This window comes from Tamandua tetradactyla, chromosome 13 (assembly GCF_023851605.1).
Source record: "Tamandua tetradactyla isolate mTamTet1 chromosome 13, mTamTet1.pri, whole genome shotgun sequence".
NCBI lineage: Eukaryota > Metazoa > Chordata > Mammalia > Pilosa > Myrmecophagidae > Tamandua > Tamandua tetradactyla.
Window position 1 is genome coordinate 84,549,559 of NC_135339.1, and position 21,107 is coordinate 84,570,665.

The 21,107-nt window shown below is 38.1% G+C and overlaps 1 protein-coding gene across 25 annotated transcripts in view; it reads right to left on the reverse strand.

Annotated features, from left to right (window-relative positions):
- Window positions 1–16,541, reverse strand: part of ATE1 (arginyltransferase 1) — a 248,009-nt gene extending 231,468 nt beyond the window's left edge. For 5 of the 25 annotated variants that reach the window (XM_077126252.1, XM_077126257.1, XM_077126258.1 and 2 more), the window contains exons 1-5: window positions 15,313–15,494; window positions 12,968–13,031; window positions 11,227–11,289; window positions 5,622–5,725; window positions 3,606–3,857 (exon numbers count right to left, since the gene is read on the reverse strand). In XM_077126252.1, coding sequence (XP_076982367.1) covers window positions 3,606–3,857; window positions 5,622–5,725; window positions 11,227–11,289; window positions 12,968–13,031; window positions 15,313–15,418 — 589 coding nt within the window. In that variant the 5' untranslated portion in view covers window positions 15,419–15,494. Of the gene's footprint in view, window positions 1–3,605; window positions 3,858–5,621; window positions 5,726–6,143; window positions 6,236–10,432; window positions 10,511–11,226; window positions 11,290–12,967; window positions 13,032–13,149; window positions 13,176–15,312; window positions 15,502–15,821 lie in introns of those variants that run through there. The other 20 variants (XM_077126249.1, XM_077126246.1, XM_077126245.1 and 17 more) reach the window with 17 other exon arrangements.
- Window positions 16,542–21,107: the final 4,566 nt, after the last annotated feature.

The window sequence follows — 21,107 nt, forward strand, 5'->3', positions numbered from 1 at the left end:
TCTGTCATGTGGCTAGATGACCTTGGGCAAGTTTCCTCATCTGTACAGAGAGATAATAACCAGTCTACCTATGGAGTTCCTGCAAAGATTAAATGAGTTCATACTGTGCAGCTCTTAAAAAACAGTACCTACCATAATACACAACCCTAATCTTCAATCAGGGTTACCTATTATAATTAGCTATGATTTACCTCACAACCCTAAAACAATATTTTACCTATTTATGCAGTCTTAAATAATAATAAGAAAAAACACTTGTATTTCTAATTGATACTCAAAACTATGCTTCCTATAAACATTTTAAAAATATGAACAAATAATAAAACTTTTAAACAACATAGAGTGAACTGAAAAACACTCTTCAGTATCAATAAATTCTTTCAGTAGAATAGAAACATACCATCAATATTAATGGATGGATCACACTAATCCTGCACTTACAGAGATTCAACCCAAATCAAGAATTCCACATTACCCTCAACTGTCATTAATAAAGTTTCAAAGACTCCATTAATTCCTAATAAATCCAAGGGAATACATTTCCAATATTTTGAAAAGAAATGGAAATGCAGGTTTCCAGGGAAATCCAAAGATTACTATGTTTTAAAAAGGGAGTAATCCTATGGGAAAAAAAAAGTTTTAAATACTTCAGTAATTGTACTCTTGCTGGTAAGGTTAGTACTACTATTCTAAAACTGTTGTATAATGTAGGTTATAGTAAATGGGTGTGTGATATTCTAATTTAATTATATTAATCGGAAGACCCTTAAGAACCAAGATTCTCACGTGGAAGACAGAAGATACAAATATAAAACCAAAAACCAACACAAAACAAAAACCACTGTTGTCCTGATTCTGAACTGGAAGTATCAATATGAACTTGTGACCCCTTAAACCTGTTCACTGAAAAAAGTCTAGAAAACAATAAACAAGTCAACAGCAGTAATGAGCTACTCCAGTCTGCAAATTCCAAATACCATTTCCCACTAAAAGGAATCAAGGACTCCTTAGAGAAATGACTGAATCCACAATGACAAGATGAGCATTATGTCATACCAGCCATCAAAGACTACTTGAGGACTCAGGAGCCAATTTAAAGATGTCTCCCCTAGTAACATCAAAAAAACACTAATTGGTCACTGTTAGCACATGATATTTTGAAAAACTGGTGAATAAAATGGAAAAAATAAGAATTTGCCCTTGACTTTGAATTTTACGGGAAACAAATAAATGAGGAAAACTTTCTCTTTACCGTCCAGCCAGTAAATGAAGAGTGGATGACAGAATTAAAATATGCAATGAATTAATGGATCAAGGCACCACACCTCAATGGATGTTAACATTAACAAAGAAGCATCCAGATATTGTGCACCTACTTACAGAACACACCACTACCTACCTATGAAGTAACTTTAGCCATCCTCAAACAAACAATTCAAACATCAATCTGATTAAGACTTGTACCTCAAAAAACAATTTAAATCTGATCAAGTCTCTAGATCCAACTATATACAGGTGGGAACAGGAACATGACAACCTCATAATACAAATACAATTAGCAAAATACAGAGTAGGACAAACGTTCCAAGAAAAACACCTCAGTTTCTTCAACAAATAAACTGCAAGTAATAAGAGGAGAGAGATGGAAGGGGGAAACTGTACATCAAAGAATTTAAAAAATATATACGAACCAAATGCAATAAACAGACACTGATTTAGATCCAGATGCAAATAAATATTTATAAATTGAAAATTTGAACTCTGAGTAGTAAATGACATCAAGGAATTTTATTTAGATGCAATAATGACATTGCTTTTTTGTTGTTATTTCTTATCTTATATAGAAAGATGCATTCTGAAACAAAATGGCAATGTTTGGAATTTACTTCAAAATAATAACAGAAAGGAACTGGATAATAGATTAAACAAGAATAACCATCATGAGTTGACAGTGCTTCAAATGAGGGGTGAGTACAAGAAGGTTCATTATACTATTTTCTACATTTGTCTATGTTCAAAATTCTCCATAAAATAAATTTATTAAAAATTTCATAAATTTATAAATAAATGTTATAAAAATGAAAAATAAAAATAATAAAAGAATTGACCCTACTACCAAGAGAATAACAGTTGAAAGAAAGTCTCTAAATCATTCAAAATATTTTATTGGACTATTCTTATTAATTAGAATGAAATCTCACATCAACATCAATTCAAATGACTTACAAGTCTTATATATCAAACTGTTCAATAAAGTTCAAATAAAAAGTTTTCTGGGCGGGCCACGGTGGCTCAGCAGGCAGGAATGCTTGCCTGCGGTGCCAGAGGACCCGGGTTCGATTCCCAGTGCCTGCCCATGTTAAAAAGAAAAAAAAAGTTTTCCATGCCTTTAACCTGTGTAACTTATAATTTAGACAAGAAAAACTAAAATAGTACTAAAAATCTTTCCCTTATGATCATTTTATATAATCAAATATAGAAGCAAATTCAAGGACTGAAGCATAGCCATCCAACATTACATTTTATGAAGTAATTCTGAAACAGTCCTATACATACATATACTCACAAACACATATATACATAACAAGCCCACTCGAATGCTGGATAGGTTTTTGTTTGTTTTTTTGCATGGGCAGGCTCCCAGGAACTAAACCCGGGTCTCCCGCATGGCAGGTGAGAACTCTGTCACTGAGTCACCATTGCCCGCTCTTGATAGGTTTTTTAAAATTTTTATAGATGTTGGTGCCATCGCAAAAAAAAAAAAAAAAAAAAACCTCATGTAAAAAAAGTTAACATGAAGATGTGGAAACTTTTAAATTAAAATTTATAATGTTCATCTATGAAAAATTTTACAATTTCTGTATTTTGGACAAAATACTTATAACTAATTTAATCTTGCTTAATAATGCCAAAAATAAGAATGTTTAGTTAGCATTATACCTTTCCAACAACAAAAATCTGATTGTCATATGTTTAAAGCCCTAATTATTATTATTATTATTTTATTTATTTTTTTGGCATGGGCAGCTCCAGGAATCAAACCAGGGTCTCCGGCATGGCAGGCAAGAATTCTGCCACTGGGCGGGCCGCGGTGGCTCAGCGGGCAAAGTGCTTGCCTGCTATGCCGGAGGACCTCGGTTCGATTCCCGGCCCCAGCCCATGTAACAAATACGGAGAAACAGAATACAATAAAACAAGAAAATGTTTAAAGATGTTTCCCTTTCTTCCTTCCTTCCTTCCTTCTATCCTTCCTTCCTTCTCTCTGTCTTTCCTTTAAAAAAAAAAAAAAAAAAAAAAAAAAAGAATTCTGCCACTGAGCCACCGTTGCACAGCCCAGGGTCTAATTAATAAGAAGAAATGAAATTTTAAAATGCCTGTATTGGACAACAAAATAAAAAGGTATTATTTCAGGATTTTGAAACACAGTAGTTTAAAGAATAAATTATTTGTTCATCTAAATGCAGGTAATGATAAGATACATAGAGCAGTGGTATTTTACAGAAGATTTCATAATTCATCTTTTTAGAAGGTACGGCACAGGGATTACACTGACCCAAGCATAAAGAAAAGCATTTCATATAACATGATAACCAAATTTTTACTACCTGGCTTAGGAACTGTATGAGTTTTAACTGAATGTGATGGTTCACCAGAGCCCAGCTTCTCTTCTATAGCTTGTGGCTGAATGAATTCATTAGAATCTTCTTTCTTTGAGTTTTTTTCTATCTTCTCTTCACTTTCTAAGCTTCTTTGGAGGTCATCACTTAGCATTTTAAGGTCACAATGTATATCCAATTTGTTTATTAATGCAAAGTCACCTGCAACAGCATCTTCCATTGTGGAATCCATGGGCTCATCTACAAATCAGAAGAAATGGAAGTGCATCAATCAGGTCATTTGACACAGTAAGAAAGATACATTGGAGTAAAATGCCCCTCTTATCCACTATAGCAGAGACAACTGTGCATCCACCAAATCCATTCTTTCATCTTCCAGAAGAACAGAGCTGGAGTTAAACTGTGGCATCTTAGCCAGGGAACGTACCTGCCAGGCGCTTTGCAACTTGTGGCCAAGCCCCTGCTTGGAATGTGAACAAAAGTAAAATATCCCATTTCTACCTCACTTGCTTTAAAGGAAATCTGTGACCAAGGACTTCCACCCTTTCCCCTCCCCACCGGCTGGAACAGTTGAAAACTAGAGGAATCTTAGAAATCACATGTTAAAAAAGAGAGTCCCAGAAGGGCTGGGGAGGGCAGAGCTGCAGGTCAACCTGGACCATCCATGCTATACTTTAATGAGGAAAGAGGCAGACTCCTATCATTTTTGAGTCATTACATTTTTGGGTCTCTTTGTTATTACTGCTGAGCATTTTATCTTGGTGAGCACATCACTCCTATGAATTAAGTTCCCCCCACACGAATAATTTAGAAGCCCACCAACTCAATATAAAGAAATTCTCCAGAACCAAATGAAAAAGCTAAGGAAAAAGGTAGGTAACCATCAATTTACAAAATGGACAGTACCCTCAAAGCTCACCTGTACATTAATTTTCAGAACTCAGAATATGGTTCCCGCCCACCAAAAAAATCATAATAATTAGCCAAGAAAAATTTATTTAACTTTTAAGATTACATAAAAACAATACTAATCAAAAGTGTACCAAAATTCTGATCTTTCCAATGCTCCAGCTGTCCTGAATCTATACAACATCAAATATTCTGACCTCTTTATTGCCCCCAGCACTACCAAATCTCCTTCAAGTAAGTCATTCTGAATCCTGACCCATCAAAAGGAGGACATGAAGGTGAAGAGCCTACTCATCTTGTTGGCTACTGCATCTCCAGTGCTCAGAACAGAAACTGGGATTTTGAAAGCATTCAAAACATACTTGTTAAATGGATTAATGAGCTGAGACTGAGATGGGAGGTTCCCAGGAATGGGTAATCCCTATGACAGCAGCGAGAAATAACTCTAAGAAGGGATGGCACTCCCAATTCTTAAAACACTTATAAAAAAAAAAAAAAAAAAGTGGGGAAGAAAAAAAAAAGCAAAGTATCTGTAACCAAAGTAATTAAATATAATTATTTCTAAGGAAATGCGATCATAATTAGAAAACATATCAAACAAATAAGAAATAGAATTTCAGGCAATATAATTTACTGAAGCAAGGCCTTACTCCAACACAGAAAACATGAACTTTATCAACTCTAAAAGTGATTGTGTAGTCTTAAAAAAAATACATCTCAACAGCTGATTCTCTAAAGATCATACCACTCCCGATTTCCTTCAAAAAGATATTATTAGGATAAAATAAGAACTGTCAAAGGATTTGAAAAATAATATTTCAATAAACTCTAGGAAATCACAGTATCTTTAAATTGGTTTTCAATCATCTTCCTAGATGCTGCCTGGTACATTCCCCAGATCCTAGATTTAGGGGCCAGTGGTAACAGCAATGGCAGCACTAACGGTGGTGGTTGCCATCACTGTTGGCAAGTACTACACAATTGTAATAATGACCCCCTTTCCTATCCCCAAACTTAAGAAGTAATTAAAAGTAAGAACCTTGGAAAGAGCCATCAATTTAAGGTAAATAGTTTTAGACCTATATCTCATCTTACCCTCACAATTTCCTTTGGAAATCTCCCCTTTAGCCAGAAATTTCAACATTTTTTTCAAAACTTTCTTGTGAGATTTTGATGGCTGAAACTGTAAAGGTCGGCACCTACAAAAACAAAGTAAATATGTAAAAAGTGAACTCAAACTTTGAAGAAATACAATCAGTTCTTGCTAGTTTCTAGCACAATAAGATAACTCTCATGCCTAGGATTTCTGGTTAGTTAGATAGTCTGCAATACCTCCCCATACCTCACTAAAACTAATATTAAAGGATTAAACAAACAAAGAAGAAAAAAGGACAAACATAAACCCACTAGAACAAAGACAACAGGAGAAATTTTGGAAGCAGATGCACAAGTGGTAACTGATCTAGCAGACCAAAGAAAGCTGAAAACTAAGCCAAAAGTGGGAAAAGCCAAAAAAGTTACCTAATTTTTTCTGTATTACTCCTAATAAAAGTGTTAGAATTGATACCTGGTACCTCTGGAAATACGAGTAAACATGGGTCTAAAATAGGATGATACCTTGAAAATCCTTTTGTGAAGCAGTTAGTTGTCAGATCCTCTCCTCCATTCTGTACAGCCAAATGACTGTCCCTTTATAACCCAGCAGAAAACCGCAAACTTTCAGGAAAAAAATTAAATATAGGGCTTCTTAAACAGAACAAAGCATAGCTGAAGGCAACAGTACTATACTAGAAACAAAAAGCTTAAATGAACATCTGCATACTGAATGCTGAGACCCCAACCCAGCTCCTATAACACAACAAAGAGGAACATACTTTCCTCTCTGGAATAGATTAGACTGAAAGATACTGATATCAGACATTCCCCCAGAGAATAGCCCAGTCAGATCACCTACCCAAGGCCCATAGTAAGCAAACCTACCCAGTTAGTTACACGGAATTTCCAAGGTTCCACTGGAAAGTCAGAATCAAGAGACATTTAAGAGGTTGTGCTGGTTTGAAATGATGCTGTACCCTAGCAAAGCCATGTTTTAATTCTAATTCCATTTTGTAAAGGCAGCTTCTTCTTCTAATCCCTATTCAGTACTGCATGCTTGAAACTGCAATCAGATCATCTCCCTGGAGATGTGATTTAATCAAGAATGGTTGTTAAACCGGATTAGGAGGAGGCATGTCTCCACCCGTTTGGGTGGGTCTTGATTAGTTCTGGAGTCCTATAAAAAAGGAAACATTTTGGAGAATGAGAGGGATTCGGAGAGAGCAGAGAATGCTGTAGTGCCACAAAGCAGAGTCCACCAGCCAACGACCTTTGGAGATGAAGAAGGAAAAACGCCTCCCCGGGAGCTTCATGAAACAGGAAGCCAGGAGAGAAAGTAGCAGATGACACTGTGTTCACCATGCGCCCTTTCAGCTGAGACAGAAACCCTGACCGTGTTTGCCATGTGCCTTCTCACTTGAGAGAGAGACCCTGAACTTCATCGGCCTTCTTGAACCAAGGCATCTTTCCTTGGATGCCTTAGATTGGACATTTCTATAGACTTGCTTTAACTGAGACATTTTCTCAGCCTTAGAACTGTAAACTAGCAACTTATTAAATTCCCTGTTTTAAAATCCATTCTGTTTCTGGTATACTGCATTCCAGCAGTTAGCAAACTAGAACAGAGGTCCTCTACTACAAACACAGATGCCAAATAAACTGGAGAAAGCTAATTAGAGGATGTAGACTACACAGGAAGAAGAGAACTTAAAAAATATATAGCATCCGCAGGAAATCTCCTATTTCTCTTAAACTATTTCAGTCATAAAATAATGAGATATTACCAAACAAAAAACAAAAAAGAACTCTTAAGAAGTGAAAAGTGATAGAAGAAAAAATTAAATAGAAGAGTTGGAAAATAAAACTGAGAACATCTCGAAGAAGATTAAGCAATTAAAAGATGGAAAAATGAAAAGAAAAAGTTAAGAGCACCAGCCCAATATCTGATTAATTATAGAAGAGAACAAATAAAATGAAGGAGAGAAGATCTATAAATAATCCAACAAAACTGAATCAAAGGATATGATGGGAGAAGTTCCCAAATAAGGAGAACCCCTTGAGTCCATATATGATGGATGAAAACAGACCCACAGCAAAATACATCATGAAAGATCAGAATATCAAGGGCAAGTGGTAGATTCTAAAAGCTTCCAAAGAGAAAGAACAGGTTTCAAATAAAGGAACAAGAATCAGAAGCCACTGGACTTCTGAACAGCAATAAAGCAAATTATTTTCAACTTACACTCCTATACCAAGTCAAACTATAAATTAAGTTTGAAGCAGTGAATTTAAACGTTTTCAGATAAACAAAGTCTCAGAAAATTTACCTTCTTTCACTTTTTATCAGGAAGCTACTAGATGTGCTTCAATAAACAAGGGAACAACGCACGAAAAAGGCATAGGATAAAGGAAAGAGAGGATCCAACTCGAGAGACAAAGAGAATCCCTAAGATAGCAGTGAAAAGAGATCCAAGGATGACAGTGTCAGATAAGTGGTAGAGAGCAACCTACGCAGATCAGAGGAGGTCAGAAAAGTTCCAAGACTTTTGCCAAGAAAATAAAAGTGAGAGTACCTGAGGCAACTAAACATACTGAGAGGAAATTTACACAAGGGAAGGGTTTGAGAATAAAGGGGTGACTGGTACATAGAAGACTACGCAAATTAAGAAAAAGATGATTATTAACTACAGGGAAAGCAAAAACTTGTTCAGGAAAGAAAAGCTATCATGGTATAATACATAGCTCAGTTGTACAGTATGTTTACATGGTCATAATGATATACATATTGAATGTTACTGTATCCAAAATTATAATACTTCTAAACTGGGAAGCTGGGGGTGAGGACAAGAAGGAGCTTAAATGTAGCAGGGGAACAGGTATGAAGGAGAGCTAAATTTTTATCTTCCATAGACAGAAGCCCAGAAGTAATGGAGGAAACCCAAAGAAAGAAAATTTTTTTCAAGAAATATAATGATTATATTACGTATGTTATTTAAAGATAAAGAGAATAAAACCAAATGAATCAGTTAAAAGATTTAAAGCCAAGTGCCAATGATAAACAGGAACAAGACAAGAGGTTCAGGAGGGTACTATTTTTCAAAATAAACTTTATAAAACTATTTGACTCTTTAAATTATGTACATGTATAATTCTGATAAAAACCTAAAAAAAAAAAATGTTCATAGCAAGGGATGTTCATCCCCATTTATACTCACATACTGGGCAATTCTAACTTCTGCCTAATGAAAAGGCAAGTTGTAGGTTATATCCCTCTGTCCTTGATTAATTAATGACTAAATTTTCCTCTATATAAGGCCTCATTTTAACTACTGTAGTTAACAAAGTAAAATAACCAAAGGCACAAGTATAGAAAATGACTCCATAAAATCAATATATATACTGAAGTCAAATGTTTGATTCCAGGTTGAATGCAAAAACTACATTTTATAACTACTGTTTTGCAATAATTAAACTCCTTTTCATAAAAGCTACAAACCTAGAACAGTGCACCCAACAAATTTTAGATGTTTTTCTTTTAACTCACTGAAATCAGCCATTTGTGATCACAGAGATTCTCAGAGTTCAGTAGAGCCAACTTGTGCCAGTTTGAAAATATTATGTACCCCAGAAAAGCAATGTTCTAATCTTGATCCAATCTTGTGAGGCTAGACCTACTGTTTAGGTTTAAACTTTGATTAGATTTCTTCCATGGAGATGTGACACACCCAAGTGTGGATGTGATCTTTTGATTAGAGATGTGATTCCACCCATTCAGGGTGGGGGAGATCTTGATTAGTTTACTAGAGTATTTTAAAAAGGGGAACATTTTGAAGAAACCTCAGATGCAGTCACAGACATTTGGAAATGCAGATGGGGACATGTGCAGAACAGTTGCTTCAGAGGTGACAGAGACATGGATGTTCGGAGGTGCCTGGAATGTCAACAGAGAGAGCTGATGCCTAGACACAGGTAAAGCCCAGCAGACACCACCATGTGCCTTCCTATGAGATGCTAAGCAAACCAGAACCCATAGTTGTATCCTGGAGGAACTAAGTGAATGACCACAAGGGCTTAGAGAGTAAACCACTGGCAACAGAAGCAATGAAACCAGACACAAGGACCAACAGATGTCAACCACGTGCCTTCCAGCTGACAGAAGTATTTCTAATGGCATCATTCTGTTGGTGTCTTAATTTGGATATTTTCATAGCCTGAGAACTGTAAACCTTTAAGTTAATAAATTTCCTTTTTCTAAGCCTTTCTATTTCTTGTATATTTCATTCCCACATATTTAGCAAACTAATACACAACTTCCAACTTATCTAAACAGAATCCCATGAATAATTCAGTAATAAATTGCTATCTGAATGAAAACACTTCTGCTTTTGAAGATGTCACCTCTTCAAAACCACTAAAGCTGAAAAAGGACAGCATAAGCTACTCTGTTATTTTATGTAACTGTGTAATAAATGAAATTGTATCAATGAACCAGACATTCATCTTTTCTCTTTATTGTTTGCCAATCCTATGTTTAGTTAAATGAGAGGAAAAATTCTTAATCAGGGATTAGCGGACCTTTGGGAGTCTGTGATCATTCTAAAATTAACATGCAAAATGTTATATACTTGCATTTATGTGCTTTTTTTTTCAGCTTTCATCAAATTCTTAAAACAGTCCACAACCAAAAAACAAGTTAAAAACAACTAAGGGAAGACAGCTGTGAGGACCAGACAAAAAGTGATAAATACAATTTTGATTTTTTTTTTGTCTAGAGTGTACGTGTCACACACATTGAAATAGGAAACAAGTACCTCAAAATGATGTTAATGTACCTTCCATATTTTCTACCAGAAGACAAGGAAGAAGACGGAGTGGTGACAAACAAGGACCTTTTTAATCAGAAAAAAAACATAAATCCTTTTACCCTAGTGTGGGGTGAGGGGAGGGCACATGGAAAACCCAAAGATAATGAAAAATTAAGAAAAATTAAAAAGTCTATTTTCCTTGAGGTTAAGTTTTCAAAGTAACAAACGAACTCTGAATGCATATGGCAGATTTTCAAGCCCTCCTCCTACCGAGTAATTTGCAGGCTCCTGTACTACTTGCTTGAATGTAAACAGTGTGTCAAGCAATATACCAGATGGGAAACTCAAACCTGTAAACATTTAATATCTAAAAGTACTGTGAATATTTACATTATTTCCCAATATTTCATGATATCCACTGATGAAACTGTTGACAAAGAGGGTATTTTTTTCACATCATATTGCTACCTAAACCAATTAAAAGTATTGTTAAAAGTTATTGATCAGGGCGGTGCAATGATGGCTCCGTGGCAGAATTCTCGCCTGCCATGCCAGGGACCCGGGTTCGATTCCCAGAGCCTGCCCATACAAAACAAAATAAGCACTGTTAAAAGTTATTGATCAGCACATGATTATGGTATCAATATAAACAAAAAAACGTAACACACAACTTCCCTTATAAAGAATGTCTTCTTAGGGTAGAAGTTAACAAGTGAAAAAATTAACAGTCTACTAAAAAATTATACCCAATCTTCGTATTACAGATCCTCTTTCTATTAATTAAAACACCAAATTCTTACCTTATTGTATACTGAGGACAACATGTTTGATTCATGACAGGTTTGTACACATATTTCCCGCTTCTAAAATTACAAAATAGTTTCGTTAATTTCTTACACATTTTCACATGCCAAATTAGCTTAGTACAGGAGCACTGAATTAATTAAGAGTAAAAATCTAGTCAATAGTATAAAAATGCATTTAGGTTTAATTACTCTTCATAAACTAAACTATCTTGCAAAGTGAGCATACCAAAGACTCAAACACAATCTTCACTTTCCTAAACTTTTAGGTTGTATGTCAAGATTAATCATCTCAATTACCCTCTCATCAGCAGCCTCAATTCCTTCAAAGCCTTGACATGTTACCAATCCTCAATATCATAAAGGCAATGAGAGAAAACTACCCAGGATGCTGTAGGACTGATGTTCGTCATTCTGAGAGCCTGTGACATTTGGGTATTTCACAGGCCCAAGCACAAAGTACCCCAAAACTAACAAGATCTTTTCCATTCTTTCCAGGTCTCAGTTAATGGCAGAACCATCAGAACCAATTCAACTGCACAAGGCAGAAACCTGGGAGTCATATTAGACTCTTTCCTCTAATTGACCTCCGTATCCTGACAGTAAGCCTCTGCCCTAAAATGTATCTTAAATTTGTCCCCTCCTCTCTATCGCCACTGACTCTGATGAGGACACCAGTCGACACCATCTCCCGTCTACATACTGCAATAATCTCTAGAATTTGTCTTCCTACTTCCAGAATCACCCCTCGTTTATCTCACAAATCTTTTCTAAAACACAAAATTTCCTTCAGTGGCTCCCCAATGCTTCAAAAAGAAAGGTAAAAAAAAAAAAAGTTCCTTATCATGGCATGCAAAGTTCTTCAACATCTACCAATATTTACATTATGGGCCTCATTATTAAATTTAAATAAAGTTGTGACGTTTCATTTGCTACACTCAATCCCACGTCTTTTGGAGAGTTTTGGCATAGAGCCTTAAACATTGCTTATATTTACATAAGGAACTTCACCTAATAGTTACTTAAAAATCTTCTACATAAAAATAATGACCAACAAAATCTTAGCTATCAAGGGCAATGTGTACATCTTAATGGAATCCTAATTCAAAGAAACCAAGTATAAAATAAAAGATATTTTGAGACAATTTAGGAAATTCTACTCAAAGAAAGAGTAACAGGTAATACCAGGGAAGTATTATTAATTTTGGTAAGTATGATAAAAGTAATGTAAATATGTTAAAAGAAAAAAAAAGGGGTGGGCCACGGTGGCTCAGCAGGCAAGGATGCTTGCCTGCCATGCCAGAGGACCCAGGTTCGATTTCCGGTGCCTGCCCATGTAAAAAAAAAAAAGAGAAAAAGAAAAAAAAAGGCCCTTTTCTCTTGGAGATATATACTTGTATGTAATTGTAATGACATTTTTTTTTAAATTTGCTTTAAAGTACTCTGGGGTGGAAAGTGGGGAACAAGGAGAATCAATGAAATAAGATTGGCAAAATGCTGATGACTGTTGAAACTAGGTGACAGGTCCAAGAGAGTCCCTATTTTGGTGTATAGTTGAATTTTCCCTAGAAACATATTTCAAAAGACCAAGAAGAAAATCACTACACAAAAGGACATAATAAAAAATTTCTTAAATCTCTTTCTGCTGACAAGAAAACATTTTTAAGGCAAACAATATTTTGCAATTATAAGAAGATCTGAAAAACAGCAGAATTATCTTTGATTTAAGGAGCTTTACCTTCGCCATCCTCGGTCTATAAGTTCCTGATAATCCTGTACTGTCAGGGAATGTGCCCACATGCCTGGAAAAATAAGTAAGTGGTTTTTTAATTACTGAAGGTTGAACCATTTTATTTTTAAAATCTGAAACGTTGTTTTATTACATGTGAATATTTAGGCAAAAAAACCTAGAACACTCACATTGGAGAGATTAAAGTTTGTGCAGACTTCACAGGTGATAGTTTCACATAAAACATAAAACAAATGAAAAAGAATATATTTATTTTAATAAAGAAATCAATGTGATTGCATTTCATCAAGATTAGTCAATAGTCTCTAGAACGTCATAAATTTAGATTCTCTCTACAATCAGACTGCCTCACACCTTTACAGCTTAGTAATATCCCCAATGATCTAATATACTGGTCTCTTCAGAAGAACTGGACAGCAAATGTTTTTGTGCATATTAATTCTAATTTTTATCTAAATTTATAGCACCGTCTTCAACTTTAACAAAAAGAACAAAAGTATTCAGAATATTCTTTTTAAAAGAATAACTATTACAAGAATAAAATATTCATTTAAAAACTGAAAGTAACCCAAACGCCCACAAACAGGAAAATGATTATAGGGACTGCGATGCTATAAATATGTTGGAAAATTATGCAACAACACCAAAAAAAAAGACTAAAAGAAAACATTAAAAGGCATGTTGAAACTAATGCTCAGAGAGATGGAGAACACGATTTTCCAGTAAATCTTATCAGAGCTTGTAAAGACAGAGCTAGGCTTGATGGAGCAGGATGTAGTGAAAAGGGCACGAGCAAGAGAGTCCACCAGTAATGGACTGAAGCCTGGGGGGCACTCATTAACTCCACATCATTCTCAGAGTTTCAATTTCTTCACCTGTAAAACAAGATTAATAAAACCAACCTACCCACCAGGGTAGTAAAGATTATTTTTAGAAATAAAATCAAAACAATGATAGAAATGCAGTTATCTCATCAGAGGGAAAAACACAGATCATCTATAGGAACGAAACTTCTCTTACTAAAATAATCTTTTCTAAAGATCCAAATAACTTTAGGACCTATTAAAATATTAATTTTAGACATGCTGAATGACTTATCTATTACATAAATATCATCATCACAATATTAGAATTCTGAAAAAGAGGAGGGAAGAAACTGTTACACCTTAAGGCAAATATTGTCAACATCTGATGTGCATCTTCTGGGCTTTTTTCTCTCTGTCACAGCTTACATCATGTTGCATATGCCATTTTGTACTCTGTTCACTTTCTCCGCGTAACCTTGCACTCAGAGTGTTTTCCCACTTTGCTGGTTTCCATTATCATCGCCTAATGGCCGCATTACATTCTACTCCCTCTCGCCCACAAGAAGCATCCAACAACTATTTTTAATGAATGAGTAAACGCACACACCACAGTCAACCAAATCATTTCCCTATTGTAGAGGACGTAACATTTTCTTTTTTAAATGGAAACTTTCTAAGTTATGTTCACGGATATCCTATTTCCCATGATTATTCTATAAAAATAAGTCCACATTCTACACTTGCCAATGCATGACACGGCAGGAAACTGACAGCATTTTGCTGGCAAACAACGAATCTTTCCAAAGAAACCTGAGTCATGACGGGGGGATAAAATCTGAGGGCTGGAGTTGTCGTCATCACCGGCGAGATGGGTGGGAGGAATGATAAGGGATATAAGCACCCAGCAAAATTTCAGACACATCAGTACAAACAGAACCCCCTCGCCAGCAGCAACCGGGGTCACCAGTATCCTGTATATTCTTCCAGAGATATTTTATCCATGTATAACCGTGTTTACGGTGCACACGCATATGTGCACCCTCACACTTTGCTCTAAGCAAACTGCACCGCACTCCCGGTCCTGCTCTCCGTGTTTTACACTTACTATGAGGGATCCTCCCACATCAGCATTACTGATTCACCTTAACAGTAACTCCACAGAACGGCACATTATACTAACGGCGCTATAGTACTCCCTGGCACCAACATGCCATCATTTCTTTAACCCGTCTCATGAGGATGGCCATTTGTTTCCAGACCTTTCGCTACTGCGAGACAACTGCTGTCTCCCACGTCCGAGCACCAGTGTGGGTTTTCCTGAAGAACAAGCACCTAAAAAGCGTCCCGCTGAATCACAGCTGAGGTCGGTCCTTAATTCTGACAGCCAGCATCCTCCCGAGGGTGTCCCCATCCGCACTCCCCCAAACCTGGCCGCAGAGGGCCGCGGTCGCCGAGCACCGGAGGAGCGGATCCACCCCGGCCGGGGCGCCGCGGTGCCCTCTCCGCCCACCGGCCTGGCTCGCTCACCATTGGAGCGGCTGCCAGACTCGTTCTTGCAATAACCACAGCGGTAGAAGTCCTCGCCCTCGAAATACTCCACGATGCTGGGCGAAACAGCGGCCCAGGAAGCCATGACCTCAGCACCACAACAGCTCCACCGCCCGACCCAACACCGCAGTCTCCGCAGCCACCCCACAATGCACCGCGCCGCCCAGGCGCCCCAGAGGCTCGCGCTGAGCGGGCGTCCGCAGGCCGGGCCTCGCCGGGGCCTCTCGGAGGTGACGCCGTCCGCGCCATCTTGACCGAGGGCAGCCGTCCACTATTTCCGTTTCTTCTCCGTAAGCGGACGCCATCTTGAGTGAGGGTGAGGTGGAGAGCGGAGCGTAAAAGGAACAGTCTAGGAAGAAACGAGTGGGAAAGTGAAGCAGCAGTCGGGGAGCCGGGCCTGATTACTCCCCAGCGAGAGGCTGAGCCTGGGTGTGGAAGGGGATTGTGCTTAAGGAGGCCGCGCCATCTTCGTCGAAGGGGACACTCACCGCACGACGCCTTGCCCTCCTTGGAGTCGCAGTAGCCGCAGTGGTAGCCGGCCTTGAGCCCCTTATACTCCACCACCGAGGGCATGGCTGCCACCGGGGTCCGCACGGGTCGGCCACGCCTCTCGGCGCCCCGGGCCGACCTCTGCGGAGCGCGGGGACCTGCGGCGGGGAGGGGTGAAAAGCGACGGGTCCTCGCGCCTGACCTCCTCTGCGGCTTTGGGGATCGGTGTCCGTGTTGGTGCCGGGCCATGCGGGGGCTGTGCATCCCGAGACGGGGGAATATTAGTGTGGTTGACAGTCGTGACCCCGGGCCAGCCCTTTGCCGACTTCATCGCCGCTCCTTCCCACAACAGCGCGTTATCAGCCCTGCTTGACAGCGAAAGAAACCGGAAGCACGGAGGTTGAAACTCACCCCGAGTCATTTTCTGCAGGTCTCGGTTGAAAGTTATCCCCCAGGCTGCCCTTGACCACCATAGGTAGGTAACAAGAGCTCTTCCAAAGAAGCAGGCACAGACTTAAATGCCCGTAGATAAAAGTACACTTGCGGGCATTCTGTGGCTCATGAGGGTTGGCGAGCTGAAGTGCACATACATATCGTTTAAAAGTAAACTACCAGCCCGAGCATTTCTTCCATATGCCAATAAAAGCCCACTGTCACATGTCTTATATTAAACAGAAGCTGGAAATCTAGATTTTTTTTTTTTTTATGTAAAGAGGATTTCCTAGGAAATAGAGACTGGGCAATGTATAAAAACGGGCATTTTCAACGAGGTAATATTTTTTCATTTTTCCTTCTGAGCACACAAAGAGGGACTGAGTAAGTACTGAGTACTAAGACCGACTAAACCAGTCTGCCTTTGTATTTTCCTTTGGCATAATAAAGCTGATTATATTTCTGCAAGATTTAGAAAAGAAAAGTGAAATGGTGAAACTTAAAGAAATGGAGATAAACTTTCTGCATACAGTTTCAACATTCTTGTCCACAGGTTTCTCCTGTGTTGGATATGTGCCTAGTAAAGTTGAAGAGGTTTCTTGGTGTCCAGGTGACTTGGCTATGTTGCTAAGAGTCACTGTGTGAAGCAGAGGAAGAATCTAAGGATGGCTCTCAGCCTGCTGGAAGTTCATGGAGATCCTCTAGATTTCTCCAACCCGTCTCATTCCTTAAACTCAAGGGCTCCTTGCCACTTCACAGCCACCTCCTCCAGTCAGCAGCCACACTGATCGAGGCACCTCTCGCTTGGCTGCTCTTATGGAGGTTTCCTGCATATTTCTGCCACTCTGGTCAGAATGTACTCCCAGACAGGTCTGTTCTGAAACACTTCCTCTTCCAAGAAGTCCTCCTCGTTCAATCCCACCTCACATTTTGACCCCGGCTTTTCATTTTCCCTCCATACATAGGTATTTCATCTGTACTACTGTATCACATGTATATGTGCACTCATTTCTTGCCTCCCTAATTGGAATCTAAGCTTCACAAAGGTATGGACTGTGTCCCCTCCCTTGATGTTCCCAGGTTAGGTGGGATGGTATGTTCTTAAGATCACAAGCTTTGGCTTTAGACAGTCACAGTCAGGTCCCAGTCTCCGACTTAGCAACAGTATGGCCTTGAAATTTTCTTAGCCAGTTTCCTCGTACGTAAAATGTGAAGAATGATAGTATTACCTCATAGGGTGGTATTGTGGGTTTAATTATGTCCCCCCAAAACCTATGTTCAGATCCTAACCTCCAGATCCCATGAATGTGACCCTATTTGAAAGTAGGGTCTTTGACAATGTGATTAGTTAAGATGAGGCCAAACTGGTTATGGTGTCCGTTTAAGAGGAAATTTGGACACAGAGACAGGCACAGGAAGAAGGCTATGTGAAGACAGAGGGAGGGATTGAAGTGTTGCAGCTGCAAGGTATGGAATGCCAAAGATGGCCAGCAAACTACCAGAAGTGAGGAAGAGGCTATGAAAGAGTCTCTCCTATAGGTTCCAAAGGGAGTACAACCCTTCCTTCCGATACCTTGATCCTAGACTATTAGCCTCCAGAATTGATGACTTATTTCTGTTGTTTTAAGCTGCCTAGTTTGTGGCACTTTGTTATAGCAACCTTAGGAAACAAGACAGGTAGTTAGAGTGCTGGTAAAAACAAAGCTCTGCCTCGTATTTACATACTATCAGACACTGTTTACTTTTTATTTAAATTTGTTTTCAGACTCCTGCAAAATGGAGCTAAGAGGTGAGATGCTATTCCCAATGCCAGCAATTAGACTGTAGTTGTACTCTGAAGCTCATTTTTAAAATCAGTTACATGTGAAGTAATTAACAGTCACCTCAATTCAGGAACCATCATTCCCCAGCTAGGACCTCTCATCTGTTTAAATATATTTCATGATTTTTGATGAAGTGTTAAAATTGAGGTGCATGATAAAAATACTTGCTAGGAAAGAGTCCTGTCCTTTTTTTTTTTTTTAACTTTTTAAATTGTATAATATAACGTATATACAAAGCAATGAAAGAAAAAAGCAATAGTTTTCAAAGCACTCTTCAACAAGTAGTTACAGGACAGATTCCAGAGTTTATCATGGGCTACCATACTATCCTCTCTGATTTTGCCTTCTAGCTGTTCCAGAATATAGGAGGCTAGAAGGAATAAATATTTTCTATCACTACAATCGACTTTTTTTTGTGGAAAATAACATATATACAAAACAATAAATTTCAAAGCACAGCACAACAATTAGTTGTAGAACAGATTTCAGAGTCTGGTATGGGTTACAATTCCACAATTTTAAGTTTTTACTTCTAGCTGCTCTAAGATACTGGAGGATAAAAGAGGTATCAATTTAATGATTCAGCAATCGTTTGTTAAACCCTACTTTCTCTGTATAACTCCACCATTACCTTTGATCTTTCTATCCCACTCTTTAGGGGTATTTGGGCTATGGCCATTCTAACTTTTTCATGTTGGAAGGGGTTGTCAATAATATTGGGTAGGGAAATGGAACTAGCTGATGTTCTGGAGAGGCTGAGCCCTCTAGGTTTCAGGACTTACCTGGTCCAAGGACCCATCTGGAGGTTGTAGATTTCTGGAAAGTTACCCTAGTGCATGGAACCTTTGTAGAATCCTATATATTGCCCTAGGTGTTCTTTAGGATTGGTTAGAATGGTTTTGGTTGGGGTTTGGCAAGTTAGGGGAGGGCAATGTTTTCACTTACAGAGTTGGGCTTAGAGAGACTGAGGCCACATCTGAGCAACAACAGAGAGCCTCCAGAAGTAACTCTTAGATATGCCTATAGGTAGGCTAAGCTTCTCTACTACCTACATAAGCTTCACAAGAGTAAGCCTCAAAATCAAGGCCTTGACCTATTGATTTGGGTGTCCCTAATGTTTGACACAGTATCAGGAGATTCCCTGATATAAAGTTTAATAGTTCCATATTTTTTCTCCCATCCCTCAAGGGACTTTGCCAATACTTTTTGATTATCTGCTTAATATATTCTAGGATGTATCCAGCCATTACATTAAACTATACAGGATTAAAGGCCCTCATTTTTTTTCTGGGCTCCCTGTTTTTCATTAGTTTAAATAAGCTATCTAGACAGGTTGAGTTAGATTATGTACTCTGGAAAATTTAGGTTCCGGACAAACTAAACCTATCTTCCTTTGGTCTCAAAGAGTGGGTGGGGTTCTAAAACATAGACATCTTCCCCTGTGTTCTGAATTACCTTAATCCCAACTTTATCAGCTTCTTTCTTATCTCTAAATACCAGATTATAGATATATAAAATAGCCTCTCAAAATCCAGAAATAATCATTACCACACTGGAGTAAATTTGTCTACTATAAGTTTACAATCTAGGCCCCTGTTTTCTTATAAGCATTTTCTCAAGAAAACTACAATTGTTCTTTCGTTTCTGGCTTATTTTGCCTCACCAAATATCCTCTCCTTTTTAAATTTACTGCATAAAACCACAACACAAGCCATCTTTTGCTTATATAAGTTAGGGCGAAATCAAATTTGGTCTTGCTCATCATGTATTTCAACCTGATTTGCTATCAGAAAGGTTTGTTGTTTATCTCCCAGACTTATAAATATTCTTTATACCTGTGGTTTCTCTTTATCAGGAAAGATAATGATTAAAAGTTACAACATTAAAAGTTACAACAATCATTACAACATAATGATTAAAAGTAACTTTAGGTCCATGTATTTGCTTTATTTAGGTTTTACTTTAACTGATCCCTTGTTTAAGAGGAGGCTCACATTTCCTAATTTAACTTGTGTGGTCAGTTTAGTTGAACACCATTGATACACAGAATGTTGAATAGGGCATGAAATTTTTTGGTTTGTCCAGGTTAGTGTGATGCCCCAATATATCCCAGAGTAATTTGGGCAGTGAATTTAAAAAGTATTTGCAAAGTCCCCTTGGGGGACTGTGGAGAAAGGAGGAAATACTCAACTTCCCCATTTGGAGAATTTCTGATATTCTCACAAGCAGTGGGGACAACCAGATCAATAGGCTGAGCCCTCAGTCTTGAGGTTTGCCCCTATGAAACTTATTCCTGCAAAGGAAAGGCTAAGCCTACTTAAAATTAGGCCTAAGAGTCACCCCCAGAGAACCTCTTGTTGCTCAGATGTGGCCTCTCTCTCTAAGCCAACTGGGCAGTTGAAGTCACTGGCCACCCTCCTACATGGGACATGACTCCCAGGGGTGTAATTTTCATGGCAACACAGGTGAGAAATCCCAGGATGAACCAGGACCTAGCATCAAAGGATTGAGAAAGCCTTCTTGACCAAAATGGGGGAAGAGAGAAATGATACAAAATAAAGTTTCAGTGCCTGAGAATTTTTAAACAGAGCAGAGAGGTTATCTTGGACGTTATTTTTATGCATTATATAGATATCCCTTTTTAGTTTATGATGTATTGGAGAAGCTGGAGGGAAGCACCTGAAACTGTTGAGCTGTATTCAGTAGCCTTGATTCTTGAAGATGATTATATAGATATAATGTTTACAGTGTGACTGTATGATTGTGAAACCCTTGTGTCTAATGCTCCTTTTATCCAGAGTATGGACAGATGAGTAAAAAAAATATGGATAAACAAATAATAGGGGGACAAAGGGTAAAATGAATTGGATAGATTGAAATACTAGTGGACAATGAGAGGCTGGGGTAAGATGTATGGTATGTGAGTTTTTCTTTTTATTTCTTTTTCAGGAGTGATCCAAATGTTCTAAAATATGATCATGATGATGAATATACAACTATGTGATGATATTGTGAGCAACTCATTGAACA